The sequence below is a fragment of the Morone saxatilis genome, unplaced genomic scaffold, assembly GCF_004916995.1.
Source record: "Morone saxatilis isolate NCDOM2014 unplaced genomic scaffold, NCSU_SB_2.0 Contig2, whole genome shotgun sequence".
Classification (NCBI taxonomy): Eukaryota; Metazoa; Chordata; class Actinopteri; family Moronidae; genus Morone; species Morone saxatilis.
Window position 1 is genome coordinate 26,114,625 of NW_023339762.1, and position 11,353 is coordinate 26,125,977.

At 44.7% G+C, this 11,353-nt stretch overlaps 1 protein-coding gene across 1 annotated transcript; it reads right to left on the reverse strand.

The window, feature by feature from the left end:
* Window positions 1–1,354: 1,354 nt before the first annotated feature.
* Window positions 1,355–3,299, reverse strand: LOC118330243 (leucine-rich repeat and transmembrane domain-containing protein 2-like). The gene is made up of 3 exons (XM_035664720.1): window positions 3,254–3,299; window positions 2,139–2,822; window positions 1,355–1,836 (listed from the first exon to the last, which is right to left on the reverse strand). Exons 1-3 carry the CDS (start codon window positions 3,297–3,299, stop codon window positions 1,355–1,357), a joined length of 1,212 nt encoding a protein of 403 aa, XP_035520613.1.
* Between the last annotated feature and the right edge of the window lie 8,054 nt (window positions 3,300–11,353).

Here is an 11,353-nt window from a genome sequence, read left to right on the forward strand (position 1 = left end):
CTGTATGGAAGAAGACTGAATCTAGAGACTGAGGGCAGAAACTCATCAGGAAACTGTTTACTGAGCTCATAAATCAGCTGAGAAGTCGGCTCATTTCTCCATAAGACTGAATGGTATCTGCCCCCTGCTGGCTGTTACATAGACTGCAGGTTTAAGGCTATGTACTTTATATATACTGTCAGTTGTTTGCAGTCACGTGATTCAGATAAAATTGAGATGGAGGGCAGGAAATGAAAAGCAGAATGGATGCAATGGAGGAAAGTCTGATAGTTTAAACAATATTGGAGAAAAAGATTCAAACAGAAAATCACAGCATACGTCGGATGTGATTCAAAGTCTTCGGTTCCCTGTCAGAGAGCCGTCTGATAGCAAGGTAGATTCACTTAAACTGATATAGATTAATGAATGTGGTTTCAAAGAAAAAAAACAATTTAGATAAATATAGAGTTTATTATCCCCAGCATGATTAACAGTCCTTGAGTTGTATTTTAGACAATGTTTCATGTGCTTATCACAGACAGTTTGGACTAAATGAATTAATAAAACACATGGAAGTTACAGTTAATGGGGGCTGATGGGACACGCTTTCAGACAGTATCTCGTACTTTGCTATGTTGGGAATAATTGTGTGTTTGAGCTTGTTTGTGCTGGGTTGAAAGCTGCTGTAGCTCAAAGCTTGGTCTCTAGGTGGCAGTACAGCTCTACTATTGTTTGAATGCAGTTTACCTCAGTGATGAAGCTGAAAGCAGCATTTCCCTGACAGCAGCAGGACTCTAACACGGTTTAAAGTGTCTGTTATTTGGAGGGAATTCAACAGGGCTTTCACCTGAACAGAGGTACAAAGAGCTATTTCTCAAAGTCGAGGTGTTAAATATAACATAAAATACACACAACTGTTAAGACAAAAAGACAATTTTGTGCAGAAAAAGGAGAAATATCACAGATTCACATTTGTACTTTTGGAGCTTGTGCTTGTTGGGCTCGGATCCAAACAGATTGAACAAAAAGGTAGTTTCATATTTCTAAAGAATAAATAAAAACACAGATGAAAGGAAGTCGAGGTGCAGAAGTGCCAAACAGCAGCTTCAGAGGAGTTTAAAAGCTGGCTGAGGGATGCAGCGCAGGGAATAACAATTCACAGAGCATCCATACATTAAAAGAAGTGCTGCAGCATTCCAGTTTCACTGAATCTAGTCCGGTCCATTAGCTGTACAGTCAGTCCCCGCCCAGAGTAGCACAACCACCGAACTGCAGGGTTTTCCTCCCCAGACGTCGTCTCATCAGTGACGAGATCCGAGGAGCAGAAGCAGCCAGAGCGTCCTGGAAGGATCTAAAACCAGTAAAAAGCGGCAGGTCAGAAACTGCTGATTCGATACCCGTGCACGATGCCGCAGGTCTCTTTGGGCGGCGACTCCTTTGGCGAGGTCGGTGATGACATTTGCCCGTCCTCCAGGTCCGTCTCGCCTCCGGACTCGGCCATCAGAGGCTGGCCACGGTTCTTCATCTCCTTCTGGTACCGCGCCATCAGCGAGGCGTAGACACAGCCGTAAGTTGCTGCGACCACCATCATGACGCACACGGTGCCGCAAATCACGCCCGCAACTATTTGCGTGCCGTGAGCGCGGCGGACACTGACGGGTCGGTAGCGCTGGCGAACACATTCATCGTTGCTGCTGACCCGGGAGGGCGGGCAGGGAGGCCGGGTTGCGTAACCTGACGCGCCCTCCTTGGTCGGACTCTGCAGGCAGTAGCTGAACATCTCTGCCGGCACGCTGCGGATGTCCCTGCCCTTCAAATCCCCCGGGAGACTGCACTGCATCGCATCTACCTGCCCATCTATAACACAGACAGAGGAGCGGGAAGGACAGGGAGGGAAGAGATGAAGTAGAGGAAAAGAAGACAGAAACAGGGAGAGACAGGGGAGGATTGAGAGAGATGGAGGTCATTATATTCTTAGATGTCTTTGCTCAGCATACATCCATCCTGCACAGCAGAGATTAATTGCTCCGATTAGACAGCTTTTGAAGTACAGACTCAAAATACAAAGTGATTTGCTCCGGTACGGCCTTAAAGCACTGAAAGCCCACTGCCAAAACTATAAACTTCACAGGATTTGAGATCTGGAGAGACCTGCTCACCCCTGTAAATCAACCATTCCATCCAGTGCTTGAAGTCCCTCAGCTTGCAGTCACACTCCCAGGGATTTCCCGCCAGCTGGAGTTGCTTTAGCCCCAATAGGGGCTCGAAGGTGACTCTGTCAAGGGCCACCAGCCGGTTGCTGGCCAAGGAAAGCCAGGCGAGTCTCGGAAGCGCATCCAGCAGGCCCTTGGGCAGCCACAGGAGGCCATTGGAGGACAGGTCGAGCTTACGCAGGCACCACAGACCCTTAAAAACCTCCTTGCTCAGCCCAATGCTCCCTTGACTTCCATTCATGCCCTGGAGGACCTCTGTGGTGTTGTTGGGGTCAGAGGTTGCCAGGCGCGCCCCGAGGTAGTTAGCAGAGAGGTTAAGCCAGCGCAGGCTGCTCAGGCCTGAGAAAGCTCCAGGCTGCAGGGTGGAAAAGTGGTTTCGGGAAAGATCCAGGAGCTCCAGGCTGCTGAGGTTGGACAGCTCAGTCGTGCCCAGGGAGGAGAGGTTGTTCTGGGGTAGGCGGAGGATCAGAGAGTCCTGGTCCAACAGCGCTAGGATGGGCCTCAGAGAGAGAAGGCCGACAGCGGAGCAGTCAGTGGTGTTACCGTAGCAGGTGCAGACACCAGGACAGCCGTGGACCGAGCCCAGTAGTCCCAGTAGAACCAGCACCAGACTGGACAGGGCTGCACAGACTGGAAAACACAAGTAACAAACAGAACAACATTATTTAAACTTTAAACATTAACCTACTTAATTATTAGAATATAAATTAATCTGTGAACCTGAGCTCTTTTCTGTTCACTGAAGTTTGTCTCATGTAACCCAACCTCTGAATCATGGAGCTCAAAAGTCAGAAAGATACAGAACAGAACTGGAAATGTGAATGTGCTGTTTTTGGGAATATCCATGTTGAACATATTTTTGGTAACTCTTCTTTATTCCATGAAGAAAATAACAAAAAGAAAAGCTAAACCTCTTGTCTGCTTCATTAACACCTGCGGAGTCTTTTAATGGAAGCAGATTACAAACTATATAAACTACAGAATATATCCCATCTCTCTCAACATGGATAAAAGCCTCAGTTAAATGTCTACAGTGTCAAGGATGAAGCGTCCAAACTCACCCAGACTCTCCAGCTGACTTCGTCCATACCGGTCCAGGTTCTTCATGTCTGTCACATCGACTCTACTCCGGGTTTAAGCTCTCATCCGGCTGTCTTCGCTCTCTGCTGGTTCACACCAACGTCCGTTTGAGGAGAACGTCCTGGAAAATGGAGACCGAAGAAGAGATGTTACTTCAGGAGAAATATCAAGTTAACAGTAGTCAGTCAGAGTTTGGGTTACTGAGAGAAACTCACTCTATTTAATGACATCATACTAAATGCCACACAACAGATTAATACTCTGCCAAACCACAAAAAAGTAGAGCAACCTCTGGTTACCCAGATATATTTCATATTTTAGATCTACAACTAAATCACACATCCTGTTGTACTAATGGCCTACATGTGTCTCTGTACAGTGGCAGCAACTCTAGCTGGGCAGCCAGCGTCAAGCTCACAGATAAGCACTTTGCATTTCCTGTGACGGCTACTTCATAATAAAAGTCAACTTGTGTTTTGGCCGTTAAATGCTTTTAATGTGAAGCTGCAGCAGTCGGAAATGTTCTGTTTGCTTTAGCAGTAACTTCAGGAGCTGTTCAGATGTTCAGAAAACGCCAGCCGGGCCTTTTATCCTTTTATACTCGGCAGTTGAAGAGGTTGTGCCACTGTCACGCCTGTCGTTACTAAGCAACCAAATCTTCAAGGCTGCATGATGATGAAGCTTTTATCAGTTATAATTTAGCAGTAAGCCTCACTGATTTAACTAATTCAAAAGTCAAAACAAAGATACATGGATTACCAGCACACCTCACAGTGGCTTTACTGCTCCATTTGTGTGGAGAAGAGTCTTCAGTTTGTGACCTTTCAGCCGGATGTTGTTACGTCCTTGCGCAACAAGTGCTGTGGATGCGATTTGCGTAATTTTTGTCACATGACCTATGGTGAGGTTAATTCATCTTGTTGCGACATGGACTCTATTCAAAATAATATTTTTGCGTTTGCAAAAGATGTAACATCTGAACAGCCTCTCTGAAAGTTACATACCAAACCTGCAGATTGCAACTAACTGAACACTGCTTGCATCTGTATTGATGACCTTGGAGTGAGAATGGGTTGTGAGAATTTGGTTTGTCCGTTCTGGGTTACTGTAGAAACATGGTGGTTCATTATGGCGGCCTCCATTTAAGGCGACCTGTGTGTATATAAAATCGTCTCATTCTAAGGTAACAAAACCCAACAATTGTTGTTTTCAGGTGATTAAACACTAATAAAAAAAACATAACTGAATATTACATTTCAGCCAATAGATCCTCCTCAATGTTACACACTGAACCTTTAACTGACTCCTCTTCACTGCTGTACAATAACGGATAATCCTTTTGTGGCCTGTGTTTTAGATTTACTTTGCTCTCTTTCAGCTGTCACGCTGCCTTGACTTTGATTCATCTCGGTGTTAACAAATGAAAGATTTACTCGTTCACACTTTGCACTTCACATCTGCTCCGGGGATTCAAACTGATGATTTTCCTCTCAGGAGCCTGTCTCTCAAACCTCTCAGCCGCCATGAAGAGTGCAACTCGATGTGGAAGATTAAGTGTTAGTATTTCGTGTGTGCTGATTAAAAAACATCAAGAGCTTAGTCTCTGGCAGAGCTGATCTACAGTATATTGGCATTACAGGCCAGAGTTGCGCCGTAATTCACAGCGTTTCGCTCGTCCTCAATCCTTTTCATTCTTTGCCTCACTCAGAGAACACACAAGGAGCTTCATTATGAAGTGAAATAATCCTCAGTGTTTCCATCCAGCAACACCAACACCGGAGGAAAAGTCGATGCCAACTTCTATCTCCTGAACACCCACACTCCTGTACGCCGCAGATACAGTACAGCGTCAGCATTGTTTCACACATACAATCAAGAAAAATGTTATGTATTTTTTGATGATTCGTTAGTTTTTAATACACTCGTTGATATCTCTGGCAGTTTGAGGCACTCAGATATGCAGGGAGGGAGTATGCACGAGAGATAAAGCTGCAAGAGTGCTGTCACTTCATCATCCATCTGTGGCTGCTATATAGAGCCAGAGAAACGCTGCCTCAAGGTCTTTCTTTTGTTGCAGGTCTTTCTTTTGTTAAGTTGGCACAAAGATGCCAGTCACTCTGCTGCGGACCGCGTGAGGCGGGAAGGTGCCTCCAGGCCACAACTGACATTACAAAACAGGAGAAATTACAATGCGGGTATAGGAGGGAGATAATGGGGAGGACATGTGAAGAGAAGCAAATGTGGCTCCCATAGAATATCTGACGTCATTTCACATCATCCAGAGGCTGAATAGAAATAGAAGTGCAAAGTCAGAGCATTAGCTCCCAGATGATAATCACAAGTAAATCCTCTGCATATGTAAAGAGGATAATGTAGAGCAAGTACTGATGCTCCGGGTATCTGCAGGTTTTTCTCAGCAGACAGAGTTTAAACGCTTAAAACGATCTTTACGTTCTCTGACTCGACCTCTTCAATTGCAGTCATGCAAATAATGACTCTTCTCAAAGAGACTAAAACCACTGTTATTTTCTTTAAAGAGAAAATATAAGATGCGCCAAACAAATCTGTGTGCCAAATGATTATAAATTGGAAGCATGTTGCCTCTCAAATGCACTATAAGGGCAGTTTTTGTGCCTTGTGCAAATACTCGTGGGCACGTGGGCAAAAACTGGAGACATGCCACCAAAAAAAGTCTGTAAGAAGAATTTCAGAAGCAGTTATGGGAGCCTGTTTCCGCCAATTTGATGGGAAAAGGAAAAAGATTCTGTAAGTCGCCATAATGAGAAAGGGTTAGAATTAGGGGGAAAATCGATTGGAAATTGCATCAGCGAGTTTAAAATGTACTTCAACTTTATGATTCCACCTTAAAAACATGCAGACAAAATGCAGACAAATGGAAAAAGGAGTGAGATCAGTCAGAGCATGAGCTGCAAATGTCAACAATTATAGCAACAATGGTCAGAAAATGACCATGTTATATGTGTTGTTTCCAGGGGGCGCCGACACCAACCTGTGTTGTCCCCAGTACGGGTGCAGTGTTACAATAACATGCTCTGTAACTCAGATCAGACGTTGAGTGACAGCTGTCACATTAGGTCTACTACAGCAGCGTGTAAGAGGATGAGCATGGACTAGAGTTTCTTATGGAAAACATGACCTCCGACCCCTCTCGCTGTCTGATGGTTGTAACAACAGATGGACACTGAATCCTGAAACAGGAGGACGGATTTACAGGAAAAACATGATCTCTTCTTACATAAATCCCACAGACGGGGCAGAATAATAAAAAGTCCACTCTGACAACTTCCTTTAGAGACTTTTACTTTGGGAGTACGACATTGTACGCCTTCAAAACATTCCACACACCCACCGCTGCACGCACTCATGTATAGCTGCGAGCCGAGGACCAAAACAAACGTAGGGGTTGGTATGTCATCTTCTGTTTATCAAGAGCTGAAGTTGCTCCTGGCAGCTTTTCTGCTGTTCACCCTCTCTCTCCTCATTGATTCGTCTCTTTGAGCGTGCCCTCCTCGCTGCACTACTTGGCGCTTCTTTGTTTGGACTTGTGACTTTTAAGAACACCGCAGAGAACGTAGAGGCTGCCGGGTGTAGGTCGAAGACGTCCGATTCACCTAAACTCAAACTTTACTGGGCAGGTTTATCAGTAAAATACAGTCCACCAATATTCCCAGGCCGAGGGAAATCAGGGTGTTTTCAAAACATCATACTGTATTCTGCATTTTATTTAGAATAACTTATAAAATCTCCCTTTAACCTCAGCTGTACTTTGTGTTTACTGCTAATTAGCAAATGTTAGCATGTGACATGATGCCAGACTAAGATGCTGAAACATAGATACCTCAATGGCCATCGCTTTGTATCAGAAAATACTTCCCCAGTTACAGAAAGTGAAGAGAAAAATGTCCTCAGTTTCTTGGTGTTTATGGAGATTTTGGGAGCAAGCAGACATTGAGGCAGCTTGTCAAAAGCGCCATCAACCAGATTAGACCACCGCCCACACAGCAGCAGCAACGGGTCACAGATTAAAACTATAGTTTCAATCCCTGAATGGGACAGACACCTGTGTGGGAGTCCAGATGTTGGACCAACTGGACCAGTAAAAAAAAAACCCTCGAGCCTCCGACGCGCTTGCTCTCCATTTTTAATGTTGCATCGTCATCGCACATCTGCTGCTGCGACTTTCTTTTAAAGCACTTTGACGAGTCCTGTAGTAAATACACAGTACAGGCTTCATATGTCAGCTGATAACCTCTTAACCACTGAGGCTACTCACGACGAGGAACAGATATAAGAGCAAGGCGGTATTTCTGGCAGGCTTTTCCTCACGCTCAATAGCTGCAAAACCCAAACGTGATGTTCTGCGGCAGATCTTTTATGTTTTCTGCAGGAAGTCGTTTGAGCGTCTATAGCTCGTGCTCTTTTGTTGGTTCGTACTGGTGTTCATGCTAACATTGCCTTTATACAAATTAAGTTTAGATAGCATGGCAGATGACATGTAATAGGAGGGTGTATTTGAGTGAGTGAGTTTTAGGCCTTTAAAAATGTCATAAATGTGATTTTGAAAGGTTTTTTATTGGATTAATTAAGTCAATGTTACTTGTATAAAGTAAGTTTATGTCCAGTTTAATTTATAATGGTTGCTAAAGTCTTATATTTAACCTGTTAAAACCTGCCGAAACCCTGACTAGATATCAGACTCCTGGATGGCAGTGAATGGGAAACCCCCCTAAAGTTTATTATATTTTCTTTTTCTTAAATAATTTAGACTCTCAGTAGCTAATTTTACTGCTCCTCTGACTGACAATGATGGCAGCAATCAGTAACTCCAACCCCTCAAATAAATGCTAGCGATCTGCTTTTATAACCTTGTTCATGGCTTTCCAGACCGTCGGGGGATTAAATGTTTGAGGGTTGACATTGTGTTACAAAAACTGTCAAAACAGCCACTTTTGTACGTGGAGAAGTGGTGGATTATTATCTCGATTTAAAACTCCGCTGTTTGGATTTTGTCATTGAAGTCCTGCCGATGTGATGTTTCCTGCTTCATCTGCAGTGCATCGCTCCAGTTTTCTGGGCTCTAACGTGGCGTCCCACTGGCTGCTTAATGGCCTCTGACAGGCAGCCCCCCCCCCGGCTGCACTTTTCCTCCAAACAGCCTGAGAATGAGGCAGCTGAGCGCTCGGTCCAAAAGGCCGAGAGCACAAACACACTGCAGCATCCACACTGAGGCAGGACGAGCGAAGAAACCACAGAGAGCAAGTAAACACGCCGACTGAACGCCAGAACGCACACACACAAGCTCACTCCTACATGCTTTTTAGACTCTCTCTATTAAAAGCACAGATATGCACTTATACACAACATGGCCAAAAGTATGTGGACAGACAAAGATTCCACCTATATGAGTGTGTTTGAATGCTTTATTCCAAAACCACCAGCATCCACTCCTCTGGTTTAAGGATGTCTACCACGCTGCAGGGAAGTCGTGGTTGGGAACAGTTTGGAAAAGGGAAGGCAGATGATTGGATGAACCGTAGAAACTTTGCGGCACAGGCAAACTTCAACCAATCAGATCAACAAACTATATAACGTAGTCAACCACAAGAAGTCGAAAACATCTAGCGCCCACTCCCTGTAGCTGCCAGCACTTCCTCAAAGGACGCTGATTGGTCCGGTACCACAAAAGAAAGGAGAGATGGATTTGTGCGTGAGCTCTCGAGTCCGGCTGACGTTGGTTGATCAGGTCTGACTCACAGTTGGTGTTCCAGTTAAGGTCCTGACACACCAAAAACAACGTCTAAGAACTAGCAGTGACAAAAACTGTTTGGCTGCATGTTGGCCAAACAGCGAACGACCAACTAGCACGTATGTTATGCGGCTACGCAACAAGTAATAAACTCTCCATACCAGCAGGTGGCGGTAGTCTGCATTCGTCTTTCAAAGAAGAAAAAAGCAGAAGACTTATGAGACTAGAAGGCCTATGGATGTACGTTTGTCCAGTTTTGTCAAACTACTGCTTCCAATCGAGAAATATCTGCATATTTGAGTGATCAGAAGAGATGAAGGGAAAGAATTTCGTGGATACCCTCTTAACGAAGTTGTGCTCACCTACTGTTCTCATGAGCTTAACAGCCAATCAGCTGCCACTGATTCAACATGCTCATTGTGCTGGGAAACCAGAGCTAAAGATGCTGTGTGGTATTACAGCCATTGTCAACGGCACAATCTTTCATCTCAGTAGCTGCTTGTACTGATGAGCTGCACTCTCCCTCCTCCAGCCTCCGTAACTGTCGATTCTCAGTGAGTAAAGTCACCAGTTAGTTAACATATCCGGCTGAAAGTGGCCAGTTAACAGGGTCACTCCTTAACCAGAAACACTGGCGGGTCGCGGGACGCAAACTTCACAACTGTGGAAAATTATTGAGATAATTAGCAGACAGTTTTAATTTTCTACCACAAGATGACTGCAAATGTTTCCAGAGCGAGTGAGACGGAGACTGTGTGACCTTCTACTGTAAGTTACTGTAATTCTGGAGGGATGCTGCATAGAGTCTCATCAGTTTCTGGTCTTAAAACACTGAACGTGACGAGATGATGTAAAGTAGAGTGTGGTTGGCTTGTCAATAGAGCTGTATTACATTATTGTGGTTATCGTGACGACGAGCCCAGAAGTGTTGGATGGGGTTGAGATCAGGGCCGGTCAGATTCTTCCACAAGAAACTGGGAAAACAACTTCCTTTATAGAGCTTTGTGCCATTGTCATGAAACAGGAAGCTTCTACAATATCTGTAAAACAATTAGTGGATTGACAAAGTAACTTTCATCATTTTTAAGCAACTTTTCAACTATAGTTCAGACAAAACAAGAGATTTTATGTCATCTTGTGCTCAAGGAAACAGGGATGAACATTTTAGAAACAAAACCATTCATTATGAAAATAACCAGAATTGATTTATAATGAAGTAGTCACAGTACGCTGAAGCATTAAGATTACCTTTAGAGGCCCAAATGGGTAAGAAAACATGTATGTGCACAGGAGTGTCCACTTACTTCTGGCCATATAGTACACACACACACACACACACACACACACACAAACACACACCGCTCACCATCTGTTCTGCTGCTTCAAGCCTCCAAACAGAGAAAGAAGACAGAAACTCTTCTCCTTCATCTGCAGCGTTCACAAAAAGAAGCTGAAGATAAAAAAAAAAAACAACAACCTTAAAACCAGAATCTGGATTCGTCCCAGAAACCGAATTCTGGTCTTCGAGAGGAACCGGTCTCGACTTAAGTGCCAGGAGCTCGAATTCCCTCGTAGAGTTTTATTCCGGATCAAACACCGCTCGTCATCCTCCTCCTCCTCTTCATCCACATTGCTGCTCTCAGAGCTCCGTCCAACACACACACAGCCCACCGACTGAGGACGAGCGAGCTTCTGTGTGTGCTTTAGAGAGAGAGAGATAGAGAGAGAGAGAGAGAGCTAGAGAAGCCACATGCTGCTGCTAATGGGGTGTGTGTGTGTGTGTGTGTGTGTAAAGTGCATTAAAGCAGAGTTTGACAGAAATAGTAACAGCAGAGTGTGTTGCAGCTGCAGGCTGAGCGTTGAATGAATGAAGATGGGGAGAGAGAGAGAGAGAGAGAGAGAGAGATACCCTTTGTATGAGAGAGAGAGAGAGGCAGTAATGGGCTGTATAGTATTTATTTGCAGCACACACACACACACACACCTCAATTTGAGTATAAAAAATAGCTGTATGAGACATTTTGTGGCCTTCACTGCACGCAGGAAGTTAGGGTGGGGCTGCATGTGTGACTCCGCCTCCAGCAGAAAATACCCCAAAGTACCCTCACCATGTTTGCTGCCACCCTGTGGTATAACTGCACCACTGCAGGTTCCAGAGACCTTTCAATCTAAACCGAGTATCAAATATAGGAGTCATTACCCTATCGTGACGTTGCCCAATGCCGTCGCCATGTTAGTTTTTGTGGTTGCCTTCAGTTTCGACTCGTCTTTATCAGGAAACAACGGCGGCTAGCCTGCTCACACAGGATCTGGT